The sequence below is a fragment of the Cricetulus griseus genome (assembly GCF_003668045.3).
Source record: "Cricetulus griseus strain 17A/GY chromosome 1 unlocalized genomic scaffold, alternate assembly CriGri-PICRH-1.0 chr1_0, whole genome shotgun sequence".
Lineage (NCBI taxonomy): Eukaryota > Metazoa > Chordata > Mammalia > Rodentia > Cricetidae > Cricetulus > Cricetulus griseus.
In genome coordinates this window covers 182,273,150-182,291,170 of record NW_023276806.1, presented here as the reverse complement: position 1 = coordinate 182,291,170, position 18,021 = coordinate 182,273,150, and the positions used below count along the sequence as shown (strand labels likewise).

Here is an 18,021-nt window from a genome sequence, read left to right as displayed (position 1 = left end):
GACACCTGAGGAAAGACTTGCAGAGGAGCACTGCAGGCAGAGGTAATGAACATTCCAGGCTTTCAGACAAAAGGAGGCCCAAGTGCAAACAATTAGTTGGAGAAACAACCAGGGGGTCAGAGTTGCAGGCTTCAGGGAATGAAGAGCCTTTAAGATCATACACTCAAGAACACAGGTGCTAAAACATCTATACCAATGATCAGCACAAAGCGCTAGAATCTATATGTGGTTCTTTTGATTACTGCAGCTGCTGTTCTTGGTTGTCAACTTGACTAAATCTGGAATGAACTAAGAGCCCAAAATGGAGGTGCACACCTGTGAGGGACTTTTTCTTAATTTGAAGTAGGAAGATCTACTTCTAATCTTTGGGTAGGAACACAAACTTTTTTTTTCCTTTTTAAAATTTAAATTAGAGACAATATTATTTTATATATCAATCCCAGTTCCCTCTCCCTCCCATTCTCTCATGCCCTCCACTGACCCCCATCCCATCTCTCTTCTGCTCTATAGAAATGGTGAGGCCTTGTATGAGGAATCATCAAAGTCTGTCACATCATTTGGGGCAGGGCCTAGGCCCTGCCCTGGGAACACGTACTTTTAATCTGGATCTTGAGGCAAGAAGACACACACTTAATCCAGAATTATAGAGCAGGAAAAACCTATCTCTAATCTGGGCTATGCTTTCTGATAGAAGCCTCTTTAAGGACATGGAAGATGGAAGCTTTTGCTCTTTGCTTGCTTGCCCTTGCCCTGCTAGGCAAGTCCATTCCTTCACTGGCACAAGAGCCTACTTCTTAGCCCCTACTTCTGTGGGACTCCAGTAGTACTGAAGACCAGATGAGACCACCAGCCTTGTGGACTGAACAGCTACTGGATCCTTGGGCTTTCTGTTCATAGGCAGCTATTGTTGGATTAGCTTAACTGCCTGTAAACCATTCTAATAAATATACTTTCTGTGTATATATAGAGAGATTCATTCTAAACAGTTGTTACTCTGGAGAACCTGGAGTAATACAATTACCAACAAGATGCAAAACTTGTGATGTAAGAGGACTTTGGAGGCGTTTCCCCTTCTAGGGACTTTTGGACTGCAGGTAAATACAGTACAGGTAGTTTATGGGAGGGATATTTACAACAAACAATAACTATACCAATAAGAATGGCAGACACTTCAGATGCATGAACTCATGAGACACACTAATTTATTGCACACCAATGCTACAATGTCAGGTATTTTAGTTTGGATTTTCAGATGAAAGAATTAAAACTAAAGGTTTAGGCAATGCTCACATAGCCAGTAAGGAGAAGTTTCCATTTAAAGCAGGTTTGCCTGAATTCACATTTGTGATCGTTCATTTTATGAATCAGTGTTGACTGGGCTAACGGACACCCATGGAGAACCAGTAAAATCTTATTTTGGGTGTGTATGAGGGTGCTTCAGAAAGAAATTAGCATTTTGACCAATAGTAAGTGGATCTACTCTGGATGTCAGATTGCAAGCATCTAGTCTCTTACACCATGAAGCAAACGAAGTGGGTGAATTTTCTGTCTCTATTTGGGCAAAGGCATACACCTTCTCCTGCTTCCAAAACTCTGAGCTCTCAGGTCTTTGGCTTTGGACTGGGCACAACTTTCTTCGTTCTTCAGCTGGCATAGAGCAGCTCAGAGGCTGTCTTGGTCTGAATTTCTCTGCATGTGTGTCTCTGTGTTCCTTACTCCTCTACATGTCTGAAGAGCTCTAATGTATTATTCTTGAGTGTTTCCACCACTTCTCACCATAGGTTCACCTTTCTATCCAAAAAAATCTTGTCCTTTAATACAAATATTCCCATTTTGCTCTTCTAAGAAAGTCTCAAGAGTGCAGAAGTGTTCCATTGGTAAATGGCTTTAGAGGAGTAAATCAAGACATTGTTTTTTCAAAAAAGAAGACATTTGAAGTTAGCTTTTATTCAAATGACGTTCTCCATAAAAAAAAAAACAAAATAAAACAGAAAAAAACAATATTCTTTTTCCCTTTTAGAAATTCATTTACTTATTTTTGTGGATTCCTCATTTCCTCCTTTCCTGCAAGTAAAATAATTATATATATAATTATATATATATACATATATATATATATATATATATATATATATATCAGAATGTGATAGAGAAAAAATAGCTTAAGAACTGTGGTGATTTGAATGGGAATGGCTCCCATGGGTTCATTATTTGAATGTTTGAATGTTTGCTTTCTAGTTGGTGGAAATGTTTGAGAAGGATTAAGAGGTGTGGCCTTTTTGGAGGAGCTAAGTCAATGATTCAAATGCCCACATCTGGCTCAGGTGCTCTCTCTCTCTCTCTCTCTCTCTCTCTCTCTCTCTCTCTCTCTGTACCCATTTCTCTCTGTGTCGCCCTCTGTCTGTCTTTCTCTGTCTCTTTCTGTCTCTCTGTATCTTTCTCTCTTTCTACTTGTTTATCAGATGTAAAATCTCAGCTATTGTTCCAGCACCATCAGCACCATACGTATCTGTAAGTTGCATTGATTATGGTGTCTCTTCATAGCAATAAAAAAGTAACTAAGATGAGAACCATCATTTTTTTTTTGCCTCAGCTTTGCTCTTATAAAATTGAATTAATTTATATTTTATGTAAAATAAACAACAGAAAACAAATGTTGAGGAGGATGTGGGGAAAGGGGAATTCTCATTCACTTCTGGTGCAATTGCAAACTGGTAAAGCCACTATGGAAATCAGGGTGGAGAATCCTCAAAAAGCTAAAAATAGAGCTACCATATGACCCAGCTCTTCCACCCTTCAACATATGCCCAAAGAAATTGACATTCTACTCCACAGATATTTGCTCAGTTATGTTCCTTGCCAACCTCAATTACCAGAAAATGGAAGCAACTTAAATGTCTTTCAGCTGATAAATGGATAACAAAAATATGGTATTACACAGATACATATACGGCTTTAGATGACATTATGCTACTTGGGATGACAATGCTCCCCCATAAGCCATAGACTATCTAAAATAAAAATGCAGTGCCAAGCATGGGAAACAATTGTATTAGTTATTATTCTATTGCCATCATAAAATACCAGGACAACTTATAGAAGGTAGAGTTTACTTGGGTTCATGGTTCCAGAGAGACAAGCCCATCATGGATGGGAAGTGGCTGTTAGGGCAATTGGAGTAGCAAGCTGAGAATTAGCCTATTGAATCATGAGACAGAGAATGAACTAGGAATGACTGGCAGCTTTTGAAACTTCAAATCCCATTTTCAGTGACATACTTCCTCCAACAAGTCCACACCTCCTAATCCTACCCAAACAGTGCCACCAACTGAGGATTAAGCATTCAAATATTTAAGCCAATGAGGACAATCTCATTTGCATCACTACAACCACTTTTTGACATACTCTTCAGAGAAGTCCAAGATAAGCCTCCCCCATATATGTTCCTGCATTACTGCTGTGGCCATTGGTTGCCTACCAGAAATTGAAGGTAAGACCCTATTGGCTGATGATACTATATTCTTTGGACAGGGGACTTGGAGGAATTGAGCTGGAACCAAACTGGAAGCCTCATCTCTGAGGGCTGTGCCAGAAGAAGCTATGCAAGCTGCCAAAGGAGAAAGGCAATCTGTAATTATCCAGCTCTGAAGCCTATGACTAGAATGGCAAGACATTCAGAAAGTATCACTATACTTACATCCTGATGGCAACCAACAGCTTTCCTGGTGGACTTTAGACCTATTCCATAGGAGGGAATTAATGGCTGACTTGGTAAACCTATCCCAATACCCATGGCTTGTGAGGTCAAAGACCAGAGAACTTACTCCCTAAACAAGTGTTTCCTAAATACTTACTGTGATTCCCACAGACGAGTATAGTGCTCATCCCTTGGCAAAGAAACTTCATTTTGCAGCAGATGGTCAACTTTACAGAGAGACAAGACTGGTCAAGATACAGAGAACAACTAACCATGGAATGGCAAATCCCAGTTGATACGTCTGTAACATAAGCCCTATAATGAAGGTTCAGGAGACATCATGGAAGAAGAGGCAAAATATCATAAGAGCCAGAGGACCAGAGAGTCTGCTATAAGATAGGGTCTTGTATATATGGCAAGAATGCTACACACATGAAATGTCAATAATCTGGCTGCCAAAAAAAAACCCTGAAAAATGACAATAGCAATTGGTGTGCCAGTGTGAATGGAGGAAACTCACACAGCCCCATGCCCAGATGAAGAATTGAAGGCAATTAATAATGGCTGAGAGAGGAAAAATGATTCTCCTCCAAGGACAAGTCCCCAGTAGGTTAACTAATTTTAAGTAGTCAACCATAAACACATACATTAAGCAGCAGTAAATAAACATATTATATACACATACATACATACATACATACATACATATATATACACATACATACGTGCATACACATACATACATACATACATACATACATACATATATGGGACCATGAATTTGACAAGGGGTAGTGTTGGAGGAGAGGAGTTGGAGGGGGAGTGATGTAAATACAGTGCTCATATATGAGATTCTCATAAAATAAAGGTAAAAATAATCAAATCAAAACAGTTAATTTGCAAATGATTGTCTTGTTCAACTAGTAAAATGAAATGCAAATGCCAAAAGACACTTAGCATAACCAGCTAGAAAAAGCCATGTGATTTGTATCCTCCAGAAAACACCCTTATTATTTTTATCCATCCTCTCAATGTTTTCGATTTTTAAGGTGAGACTAAACATTGAACCCAAGGCCTCACATAGTAGCATGCGTATTATTATTAAGTTGCATCTCTTTCCCCATCTAGTATTTTTAATACAGATGTTTAAGCCCAGTTAAGATGAATTCCATGAAATAATGTCAATGATTAGGTATTTCAAAAGCATAGAGAAGTACAGAGGAAAACAAAACTAACTCCCTAAGTAGGGGAACAAACCTGTCAAGTGTCTGAAATCTGATGAGGAAATTATGGCTTTCTTCCTTTATCTGTAAAATAGGTGGATAATGGGACACCTACATACATCATAGTGAATTTGAAGATTAAGTGAATTACTTAATCTTAGAATACTCCTGTATTTATCTATTAAATGTTCAATAAATGTTGATTATTTGCATAACTGCTACCCAATACTCACAACACAAACATTACTTTTTATATCTGCTTCTGATATTTTCTTTTTCCCTCTCTAGCCCCCTTTCCACCTTTTTTCCTTCGAAAAATAAAATACTCAGGCTTGAGAGATGACTCAGCAGTTAAGAACAAGTGCCACTCTTGCAGAGGACCTGAATATGGCTGATGGTTGGGCTACAGCCAGCTTTAACTTCAGCTACAAGGGATACGACAGCCACTTCTGGCCTCTGTGGGCATCTGCACGCATGTAGCATGCACATACAGAGCCCGCATACATACACATAAATAAAAATAAATCTTAGAAAACTAAACAAAAACTAAAAATGTATTAAAAGTTCAGGGCTAGGGAAATAGTTCAGTGGGTAAGTGCTTTCTGTAGGAACAAGACTCTGAGTTTAGATATCAAATCCAGATAAAAACTGGGCATGTTGGCAGGTGTCTGGGAGTGGAGTGGAGATGGAGAACAGACAGACAGATTAAAGGGATTTCTTTACAGCTGCACAAGCTGAATCCTTGAGCTTTAGGTTTAGTGACAGATTTTGTCACAAAAAATACAGTGGAGAGTGAAATAGGAATATCCCCACAGTTGGCCATTAACCTTCATGTTGGCACACACACTTGTGAGTGCATGCATGAGCACACAACTTCCACAGAGTTAAAAGTTCAGATGAAGCCCTCTATATACTCCTTTTCAATCTTTCTTTAAGGAAATCATTACCATGAAATCTGCCCATGTTTTATTAAATAAAATATATTGAATGTCTACCATGCGTAAATTTTGTGTCATTATTTTCCTCACTGAATGGGACATTTTTTTTTCTCCAGTGTTTTCTGTGTCAGGTACCTTTCATGAAGCAATTCTTTGTGGTTGGGTAATATGCCACTGAATATGGCAAATAAGATTAGGTTAAAGGTGCCTCCATCTGTAGCAGACTGTAACCTAAGTTACTCTATAAGGGAGCCTGACCTAATTTAAGAGTGTATATTTTTTAACAAGTACCTGAGACTTGGTAGTCTTTCCAATCAATTACAGGCTGCAAATGAAATACGGCAAATGCAGAGCTGTGACCAATTAGGTTCTCTCTCTCTCTCTCTCTCTCTCTCTCTCTCTCTCTCTCTCTCTCTCTGTGTGTGTGTGTGTGTGTGTGTGAGAGAGAGAGAGAGAGAGAGAGAGAGAGAGAGATACAGAATACAACTTTAGTTCATCTATATGTGGCAGCAAACATTCAGAATGTTGTCATATATGGAAAATGGTTCATTTGTCATATTTATAGCAGTGAATTCTTAGCTTATGTGTTTTTGATAAATTATCCCTGTAGAGAACGAGGATACAAAGCTTGCAATTAGGCTATTTTATACCCTCTGTAGTCTCCATATATGAGGCTGTGGAGTGGAGCTCTCTGGTCTAGGGTGCTATTTTATTCATGAATATTTTCATCCCTCAAATAAACACCACTGAAATTCATTTGTATTAATAGTTTCGTTTACATATAACTATTTGTTTCACTTTTCCTTCGTATTATTTAGGTTTCATTTACCACTTAGTTTTTAAAATTACAAATAACACTGGTGAACATTCTTGTCTTTACATTTTTGTGTGACTGATTCCCCCCCCCCCAGGTAGAATTGTTCAACATCATAGAACACAGAGACTGTAAATGATACATAATGATTATAATAACATAGCACAACAATATGGAGAAAGTGAAAACAAACTCTAAAAAAAAGGGAAAGAAATAAAATTGCTGTCTTTCTATTAGTTAATCACTTCCAACAGCTTTGGTTTAGTTTATTTTAATCATGCTCCTTCAATAAAACCCACTCAGCTGCACACTTATCCCTTCCGCCACACCTAGAGACAAGCTACTTGCTAAGGTGCGTTCCCAGCTTTTGAAACTGATACTGTTTCTGTGTACTTCCTCAATCTAGAAGCCGGGCGTTGGTGGTGCATGCCTTTAATCCCAGCACTCGGGAGGCAGAGGCAGGCGGATCTCTGTGAGTTCGAGGCCAGCCTGTTCTCCAGAGGAGTACCAGGATAGGCTCAAAAGCCACAGAGAAACCCTGTCTCGAAAAACCAAAAAAAAAAAAAAAAAAAAAAAAAAAAAAAAAAAAAAAAAAAATTAAAAAGACTAGCTAAAGGCATAAATACATTTCATAATTTTAATTCACTTTATTCATTGGCAGCTTTAAATATGTATACGATTCATTCTGATCACTCTTACCCTTTCCCTCTATTATCTTCCTCCCAACTGTTATTGCCCTGCAAGTCCCTTGTGACACTCAAGCCTTTTTGTTTTGTCACTGTCTGAGCTTAACCATGGCCAGGCAGGTGATCATGGATTTGCAGCTATCCATTGGAACCTGGTGGGCTCACTACTGGGTCCACAAATGAAGGCAATGACTTCCCCTCATCCAGAATTCATCAGTAGTTAGTAATTTATCTAGGAGGGCTAGGGACCCTTGGCATCCATGATTGCCTGTGGACAGCCCAGGGCAGGTGGGCAGAGCTGCTGTGAGATCATGAATGACATGCCCAGAGACAGCCTGCTGTAGTCCTCCTCTTTATCTTCCTTCCTGCTCTTAAATTCTTTCTGTCTCCTTCTACCGTGTTCCCTGAATAAACTAATTTAATTTGTGGTCAAATTGCTTTTCAGAATATCTGTGCTCCAGAGTGCATAATCCACAAACACATTTACTGGAATTATTCTCATCCCTAGGTTCACATAGAAACACTTTTCGAAATATTTCATTGTGCTGTATAAACTTTACATTTCAAAATGCGTTAGTTGAATTCATTCATACTCTCTTAACATTTGTGTGTGTGTGTGTGTGTGTGTGTGTGTTTAGAAGATTTACAAACTTTTGGTCATTTATATTGTGATCCAGTTTACCTGCAAAAGGAAAAGTCTATGTAGATAGCATGCCTTTAGCTCTGCCTTTGTTGGTGTAGTTCTGGCTTTTGTTGATTGTTTTTAAGTTCTCTGCATGTACCTTGCTCAAGAGAAAACCTATGAACACCTAGTAACTCTAAGCTGTTAAATCTTTAAGAGGAAATTATTAAATGAAAGTTACAAATGGTGTTACTTAGGGAGATTTGTAATTGTAATTTAATCTAGATTTATTGAATAAAATGGGCTTTATGTTTTTAAAGAAAGAAAATTTCTTAAATTTGTGATTCGTGTTGTTAGTTGTTGACAAAGGTAATATAAATTTGGCTCACATTAATTTCTGATGGATTAAAGAATAAAAAAATACAGAAGAAATAAAAACGAAGTGGTAACAGAACATCCACCTGCCCAGGTACCCCTAAGCAATATGAGGGAGAAACCGGAAAGGGAATGTTTATATATCTGAGTAAACATATTTACACTGCTGCAGATAAATTCAGGTCCGTTTATATTTAGTGTGTCAGGTGGGTTTCTCTAAGTCATCGAATGAACAGGATGACTGAACACAGTAACTCAGCAATTCCTAGGGTCAAAGATCGTGGAGATCCTGCCATACCGACTGTTCCTTGTTCACTGCTTCGTGGGGGCCACACAAAAGAGACCACCATTGCAGTCTTTTTACAGGGTAAATGCTTTCCCAGAAGCAAAAAGGTTTCTTCGCTAGAGGTTGCACATCTGTATGAAATAATACCAATAGCAGCAGCAAGCAGATTTGCTGCCACCAGCACAAACACCCACTGCAAGCCAGGCACCCTTCCAAGAGCTTTGTGCCCATCAACTTAATTAACCCGCATGGCGACCCCACGTGGTGGGTACGGTTACCATTTTCATTAAATAGATGAGATAACTGAGTCCAATGTTACAGACCCATGGTCTCTTTCCTCCCTGCCATTTCAGGCAAACCCTAATCATGGAGAAATTCATTTTGAGGTTGCCAGGCGTGGATCCTTACAAGAGATATTCTTAGGGTGTCCACAGGGATCTAGAGAGGAGCGACACCCCGGGGTCCCTGGCCTCTCTGACTCCCCCTTGTCTTGTCGCGAGGCTCCTGCGCGGTTGGCAGTGCCACCGCTCCACGCATGCTGGGCTGGGCCTCAGCCGCAGCTCGCGCCACCTGCTCCGGGCTCCCGCGTCCCCGCCCCGCGTCCCGCCCCCGCGCCGCGCCCGCGTCCCACGGTCCCTCCCTCCGGCGTGACGGGAGCGCCGGCTGCCCGCGCTGCGAGCGGCCGAGCTGTCAGCGGGAGGACCAGCTGAGCTGAGCCTGGCCGAGGGGAACCGAGACCACGGTCCTGGCCGCCCGAAGCCTGGGCTGCACAGCCTGACTGCCCGAGTCCACCCAGTGATGCTGCTACTCGCCTTGCGCCGGGTTCGGGGCAGGGGCCGGGGGCGACCCACCCAGGATCCCCGCCGCGCGCGCTCGCCGCCCTGGAGCCCCGCCTGGATCTGCTGCTGGGCGCTCGCCGGCTGCCAGGCAGCCTGGGCTGGGAACTCGCCCTCCGCCGGCCGCCCGCTTCCAGCGTGCCAGGAGGTGAGCACCTGGTCCCCGCCTGGAGTTTGCGGCGGGGTGCGGGGTGGGGCGGCCGCCAGGACCCGGGCTCAGAGTGGCCATCACCTTTTTCAGGCTTGGAGGACAGGGGCGTTCGGTGGTGTCTAGGGATGAAGTTGCTGGTCCCTGCTAGCTGGCTAGGAGGGGTTGTGCAGGTTTGCTGTCTTTTTGGTGGTGCTTTTTCTCTCTGCGCTGGTGTTTGGGGGCTTCTGAGAGGACTTTGCAACGCCTCCGTTGGAGAGCAAGGGCTCAGGACCTGGGGTTGAGGTAGAAATTTCACGAAGGGGAGGAGACTGGGGAAGCCCTGCCCTGCGGGATTTGGAAAACTATCGCTTTCTAGCTTTTCAGAGACCTAGATACTGAGGCTTCACCCCCTGCTTTCTTTTCTGCTGCCCTGTCTCCACCAATGCTTTCATCCAACTCCTCTGCTCTCAGTTGCCACATAAGGCACATTGTAGTGTCCCTTGACGTTCTGGAAAGACATGGATGTGAAGAAGATACAAAAAAAAAAAAAAAAAAAAAAAAGTACTTAGGAAAGAGGCGGGCTGGTGATGTAGAAAATTAGAATGGGCAAAGCTAATATGCTCCTTGGGGGAGGTTCTCCACCTGGCTGAAAGCTTGCAGCTGTGTACTTTACCCACCTTGAGATTGCTGTTGATTTATAGCCAGAAGTGTACATTCTGGGTGATTAGATTTTTCTCCGCATTTAGGAAAACGAGACTTTGTGTGCCAAAAAATAAATTTACAGGGGGTGTCCCTGGAAGTTTCACTGGGTGTTTATCTTTTCCTTTAATGCTCCAGAAAGTGCATCCTCTTAAGGAAAATCAATGAGGGGAAGGAAGTAACATTTCTGACCTACTTTGAATGATCGTGTTGGAGAGGCACACAAGCTGTTTTAAGGAGGATTGCTAAGAATCAGAATGATGGGTCCTTTCTATTTTTCCAGTGAAAATAGGTTAGCCATTAGCTCCCTTTGAGAAGAAAAGGGCAGATTCTGATTCTTGTGCATGCTTTAACCACTTGTGAGCTAGAGTATCCTCCTTCTAGACATCATCCATCATCTGTGGGTTTTCATCTGCCTCTCCTACAATACAAGTCTCAGGACAGCCTGAAATGACGGAGTGAGATAGAAAGCTTGAGTGTGACTATGCAGCTGCATTGTAAATGGTGACTCAGGGCAAGGGCTCAGCTAACAGCTGTGCTTGATTGCAGCGTGCACTACTGTTAGCACAATATGTGTCCTGCCACTCGTCACCTGGCAATGATCTAGTCTTGAGGCTTCTATAGAATCCTGATTTTTCGACATCTACAACTGTTGTGACAAGATAAACTTTATCCTCCCATTGCCTAGTCACAGTATGTAGAATGCGTTTACTTTGTCTGAAGTGGTGTGCTAAGTTCCTTGCAACATAGAAGAACCCGCCTGAAGTGGAAAAGCCAAGGCCACTAGAAGAGGTGCTTTGATATCACAGTCTTTATGTACATATTTACAAGGTTTGTGCTCAGGCTGGGATTTCTTATGTAGTTGGTGATGGGTCTTGAGTTTCTGATCCTCCTGCCTCAAATGCTGGGATCAAAGGTATAGGTCACCACGCCCAGTTTATACTGGTGGGGATCAAACCTAGGGCCCCTTGCAAGCTAGGCAAGCGCTCTACCAACTGAACTACATCCCTATCCCTACAACCATAGAGCAGCGAGGCAAGGGTATGGCAGAGCCTACAAGGGAGTGGTGGTCATCCAATTCCAACTTGGCATTGAAATGGCTTTAGAAATGTTATGTGATTCATCCTTCTAGGTATCAATTTTGAATTTTTCTCTTTGAAAATGGAAATAGATAAACTATAAAGGAAGATGCTACTGAGGCAGCTTGTGGCTAGTTGTGGTTTTGGAACCAGTAAGTAATACACAGGTCTACTGATGCTGTTTCTGTAGACTGAAGACAGTGTGACTCTGTACTGTGAGTTAGTGGCTCCTCTGGAAATAGAAAGGGCTTCCCAGGGGCATAATCTGATTGTCAATACCCAGACTAGTGGAGCTAATTTGTATCATTGTTTCAATCTACCATTGTTTTGAAGAGGAAATTTGAGAGTTAAATGATCCTTAGGCTTTTAGAGTAAGGACTTCTTGTTCTGGCAGTGTGAGGACCCATCTCAAGCCTAGTAAGTTCCTCTGAGAGAGAGAGATGTTAAACCATGGCCATAAGCGGAATAAAATAGCTATTCTCTGCCTCTTATGATTGTTTTAACTACTCCCTCTTTTGGTTTTCACCTCTTTATCACATAGTGACCTGGTACTTGCTTCCATAGAGCTAGTAGTCATGATGCTTAGTGCTAGTTTTCTTAGCATTAAAGGGTTCTGAGCACAAAGGACATCAGCACTATGTGATGTGGAGAGAGTGAGAAGAGCAAAGATGAGGACCTTTAGGGATAAAAAACTAAAGGCAAGTGGTAATAACATGAGTGAAAGGGGGAAAAGAAAAATCTACAGGGTAATGTAAACTCCAACCCTTTACCAACATTTTTATAAAATAAGCCACATTTAATGAATTTACAAAGACTGGTTTCTCTTGCTTACTTGTAGAAGGAAAGAAAAGACTAGAAAATCGGCCTGGGAGGAAGCTCATGGTTGCCTGAGATGAGACAAAGGACCCTTCAAAGACACAACTGGGCTGTGGGCAGAGGTTTCACCTTAGACTTTGTGGCAAATTGGACTCTGGAGTGATGTTCTAAGTACAGTGCTGTCAAAGTCCTTGGATTATAGAGTGGAGAGGAGAAGTAAATTGATTGCTTTTCGAAGTTCAGCTAGTGACCAGATCAGCAGTGTGGGAGGTGAGAGCACAAACAGGAAGGGACAGCTTGGGAGAGAGACATAAAAAAATCAAGTCTGTGCACCAGTAGATGAAGGATGAGGATAGGATGTGATGTCTTTAAATGCTATCTGAGCAGAAGAGATGTTTGGGGTTATTTGGGTGTTTGTATGAGGGAAACTTTCTGGGAGTTTTGTGCATTTGTTTTTCGATTGCAAACTGACTCTAATAATTGACCTATTTCATTATGGGGAGGTGTAATATGTTAAAGGAAAAATCTGTATCAGTGTGAGAATTGTTTATTGTTAGATTAGTGGAGCTCAAGGCTAATATTTCAGGAAGCATCAAGAGAGAGACTTCAAAGGCTCAGGCTCATAGCCCAGGCCTACACCTGTGAATCTGATGAGATTTTTGACTAATTGACTGATTGGACTTATTAGGGCAGCCAGGGAAAAAAAAGTATCCAGGCCAACAGATGATTCAGCGTTGTAATGAGATATTAAAAGAGAGCCCTGAGAACAAAAAAGAACAGAACTAAGTGGATTATGTATACATTATTTAAATTTGGCAAATGTAGTCACAAGGTCCTTAGTTCACTACTCTGAAACCTTGTACACCGTGACTCTACTGTCCTCTGAATTTTTAGTGAATGATTTTGGGCAACAGTTTTTATTTCACCATCTATTCAATTTATACTAGTCTGCAGGCAAAATGTCATGATAAATATTACACAATAAATACAAAATTAAAATATAATATATATGAGTAAGGATGAAGCAGATATGTAAAGAAACCATTATATTAAGGGATTTGGTCCCACTAGAATGGCAAACTTTACTAGAGCCCACAGGAAAGGACTGGAAAAGCACTACCAAAGCAGCAAGGAGGACTTGAAAGATGAGCAGCAATTTGCCATGAAGACAAGAGTCAGACATGACTGTGGTTTCTCTGGGACAAGGCATTTTAGGTGTAGAGACTGATCAAAGAGCCATAGAAACAAAGCTGTTTTGTGTCATAATTGGGCATAACTGGAACACAGTGAGCATCAAGAAGCTTAATGGAAAATGGGTCAGAGAGGCACAGGAGCCTGGTCATGAGGGGTCTTATGTCATGTTGAGAAGCTGGTCTTCATTTGATAGGCAGCCAGAAGCAAGAGAATTTAAACATGTAGTTTGGCAGTAAGATGGAGGCCAGGTCAGAGTGGGAAATGGAAAGAGGTGAGATCTGTTTGGAGGGGGTAGTAATAGTCCAGGTGAAGGAACAAGGCGGGGCATAAGTTAAGGGGTAGCAATGAAAGTGGAAAAGAGCATGATGTTAGAAGATTGACAGTAAGTGGATGTGAGCGTTGAGAGAAAGAGGGATTCTAGCCTAATTAGGGGATAAGGATAAGGAATGTGGGGAAGAGACAGAGCCTGATGTGAAGTGATTGACTTAGCATTGAGCTGTTTAACTGACAGCCAGGGATCAAGCTACTGTGCTCACGATCATGGCCTGGGCAATATGGGGACCTGAGAATCATGTGGATAAAAGCAGTGGTTGAAAGGATAGAACTAGGGTTTTACCAACACCAAATTGAGCAGATATGTTCACGAAGGAGACACCAGAACCATGACAAGACTGGAGAAAGATAAGTTATGGAATTTTGAGGGAAGGGAGAAAAGACTTTGAAGGAGAAACCAGTGGATGCATGTCAAGTGCCCCTACACCAGATGAAAACTGAGAAGAGGCTATTCATTTGGCAATTAAGTTGCTGGTGCTCTGTTCGAGAGTGGTTCTACCAGAATCAGTTGGGATGAGTTGATCTCAAATAGCAGATAAGGAAGGGGTTAGAGGAGAGGATAGTAGTAGAGCCTTCCCAGATCTGGGGAGTGATTGATAGTTCCAAGTCCATAGACACCAGAAAACTTTTAAATGACTACATGTGGGTTCTGGTGGTGAGCTATGGGGCAGTCACTGTCACTGAAGGAGCTAGGCCTCCACCTATATTTCCTCAAAGTTACCATAATTAATCTTGCTTGTGCCTCCAGAGGTGAATTTTCCATTCATGGTCTCATGCTCAGTACCATTTTCCATGTTCTAGGCAAATGTGAGTAAGTATTCACACCATCAATATTTACAATGGAAAGCCAGGAGTTGATAGATCTGTGAAATGTCATATTTTAGCACAAGGGATGAAAATAGAAGCACACAGTGCAGACAGTGGCATACTTTCTTTACAGTGCTTTCTTCAGCAGTTTGGGATTCTTGCCTGTGACTATCAGATCTTTTCAAGTTCCGGCTATCCTTTCTTTTTCCATGGAAGAAACCACCGGGTAATAGTTTCCTTTCTGCATTTATTAACATATAATATTTCATTTTCAATGTATATGTGTTATATGGACACATCTATACTACATAGGTACCAAGCAATTGTAGTAAGATGATTAAAACAAACAAACAAACAAACAAAAAAACATATGGCCTTTTCTCACACAGAGCTTTATAATCTTGTGGGGACAAATCCCAAACCAACCCACACATCATATAGTTTTCTTTGCTATAAATGGTGAGATGGAAAATACCGTGTATAGTGAGACCATATAGCCACCTGTGTTAGATAGCATTTTGTCACTGTGACAAAAATATGAGAGAAACAGCTTAGAAGAACAGATTTATTTGGGCTCATGGTTTCAGATTGTAGTCATCTGGCTCTATTGCTTTGGGCCTAAGGTTAGACAAAGAAAAATGTGTGTGTGCAAGTCCATGGCAGAGGAGGCTTCTGACCTCATGGCAGAGATGGAGGTAAAAGGGGGAGATAAATAAAAAGGGAAGGAAAGAGGAGGGAAGGAAGGGCTCAGAGACAGGATACACCATTCATCTATTTCTTCCAAGTAGGCCCCAACTCTTGGTAGCCCATTGAGCTATGAAGTCATGAATAGACAAATCTATCAATAAGGTTAGTTCCCTTATGATCTAGTCAGCTCTCAATACCTCCTCTAGCTGGTGACCAAACCTTTAGCACATGTATCTGTAACCAGACATTTCCCCGCCCCCTCCTTCCTCTTCCTCTCCCTCCTCCCTCCACCCTTCCCCTCCCTCCCTCCCTCCTGTTCCTGAGTAGCCATTTTGAGACTTAATATTAATTACAAACTGTTTTGCATGTTAGCTCAGGCTTATTATTAACTAGCTCTTACATTTAAGTTAACCCATTTCTATTAACCTCCATATTGCCACGTGGCTTGTGGCTTTTTACCTCACATCTTGTTTCTCTGGTGGCTGCTGGTATCTCCCAGACTCCACCTTCTTTTCCTCTGTATCTCTGTTTGGATTTTCTTCCTGGCTCTATTCTTCCTGGTTATTGGTCAAATCAGCTTCTTTTTTAACCAATCATAATAAAACATATTCACAGCATACAGAAGGGCGCATCACATATTCAAACCATAACACTACCCTAGTGAGGGGTAGAAGTTTGCTGACTGAAGGTAGTGGTGATAGAACATCTTAGATACAAGACACATCCTGTCCTAGACCTGCACTTAACTCTTCCTGGAACACAAAGGACAATGGATCTTTTCTCTTCTTTGAGTTCTAGCTGTAATAGATCCTTCACTTTCTGGCAGCTATACATTTGTCAGTGAGTATTGTATGCAGGAAGCTGCCAGTATGGATGAATGACTGTGTTCTATCTATATGAGTTGCAAGAAAGAGCTAGAATCCACCCAGAGCTCAGCATGCTAAGAATGTGCTCAGCCACAGAGCTGCATGTGTCTGGAGGAAGGGATCCCTTCTTCCAAATCATATGCCCAGAAGGAGCCCATTTTTTAAATTGCACAAGGATAACATACACTTTATCAGAGTCATTGAGTACACATCTCTCCCCAAGAACATAGTATGCTTACTGAGGAAGGGAATTATATAATCTTACTCAGCAAACAATGATTGAGGGTATTTTTGTAGAAAGCACTTTAGGGATTATAAAAATAAGTAAGACATAGATCTTCTTTGGGAGCAGTAATCACTGCCTTCAAAAGAGAGTAAGTCGTTAGCTCTGCTTTTTCAATTATATACAGAAATTGATTTTTATGGTGCAATTAGTCATAATTGACATCTTCTTTCAGTTGTACCCAATTTAAGACAGAAATAAACACCTAGTGATCACAATATGCTGGCCTTCAGTTTAAAATTCTGTGGCAGAAGATACTATTTATTATTTGTATTCAATGTTTTGTAACTAAAGACTTGTTTCTTTCCTCCAGGTCAGTGGTCCTCAGAGTGACTCTGGGACCAGCAATATTTAACATTATCTCAGAACTCATTAGACACACAGTGTCTTGGGCACTGGCCCTGTTGACATCCTACTAAATCAGAAGTTCTGAGGTAGAGGCCCAGCATGCTTTGCTGTCCCTGGCCCTTTGGGTAATTATGGTGCTCTCTGAAGCATAAGGATCATTGCTCTTAGAATAAAGCAAGGAATACAGTTTTTGGTCTAAAATGTGGGCACAAGTTTTGTTGCAAAAAGTCCTTGAACTTTCACCCTAGCTGACTTTGTGCTTCAGCAGAACATCCTAGAAAGTCAGTAACCACGTTGAATGGACCATGCAATCCTCCCTGGGGAAGTGCCTCAGCAAACATTGCTTAGTTACTGTCTCCACCCCAGGACCTGTGTGCATGCTGGTGATAAGACAGGATGCAGAGGATATTTCCAGCCCTTTCTAGAAGGTCACTGACAGAAGAAACAAATATGGAAATTAAGTACTACACCTAAAATTGGCATTAGAATACAAACAGCTGTGATATTAAGGGGAGTGGATAGTCAGCCTTCTAGGTTAATAAAACTTTACTACTTACCGAGAGAGGTGTTTTCTGTAACTGTACGTTGTCTTCTTGAATATTTAAGATAATTAGGAAACAGTTTGAAATATGTGCCATGCCACTCTCTGGTTTGTGTGACCTCGAAGAACCTTCGAGTACCTGTCCGGAAATGGAGATGGTAAATCCTGCTTCATTGGTGTTTGAAGGCATTTTGTAGATTTGAATTCAATGAGTGACTTCAGTTATTGTTTTCAAATAAGTGAAGAACAATGTTTTTAAAAGTGGGAGAAAGGACTGGAATGCACATAGGCAATTTTATTGAAGTACTCTTACACTATTTTATTGGTTTTCTTTTTAAAACAATTGGGGCTGATTATTCTGTCACCACAGAGATTTACTACATGCTTGGATTTTATCTTAACCCACTAGGATCCCCAGGCTTGGCTGGTTCTTTCATTTCCCAACTGATCTACAATGGTATGTTCCTGGGTCTAGTCTTCATCCTTCCATCTTTTCAGTCACTCTCGTGTTCTTGGTAATGCCCTGAAATGTATTCTGTCTATGTGGATCAGCTCTTGGGTTCTAAATGATCAGTGAACTAGTACCTCTTCTTGGCTAGGTACTTCAAGTATGGCAGATCCCAAACTGAACTCTTGACATTTACCCCATGCCTACTCTTTGTAGTTTCTCCAATTTGTTTAACGGGATTCCCTTCTTCCTGGCGCTTCACTGACATGTTTTCCCTCATGTTTAACATCACATTTGCTAGCAGCTTCTCTTG

At 41.4% G+C, this 18,021-nt stretch overlaps 1 protein-coding gene across 1 annotated transcript in view; it reads left to right on the top strand.

Annotated features, from left to right (window-relative positions):
* Window positions 1-9,439: 9,439 nt before the first annotated feature.
* The window catches only part of Elapor2 (endosome-lysosome associated apoptosis and autophagy regulator family member 2), a 157,850-nt gene continuing 149,268 nt past the window's right edge, over window positions 9,440-18,021 (top strand). The window contains exon 1 of the mRNA XM_027393503.2: window positions 9,440-9,625. Within this exon, the coding sequence (XP_027249304.2) occupies window positions 9,440-9,625 (186 nt within the window). The remainder of the gene's footprint in view (window positions 9,626-18,021) is intronic.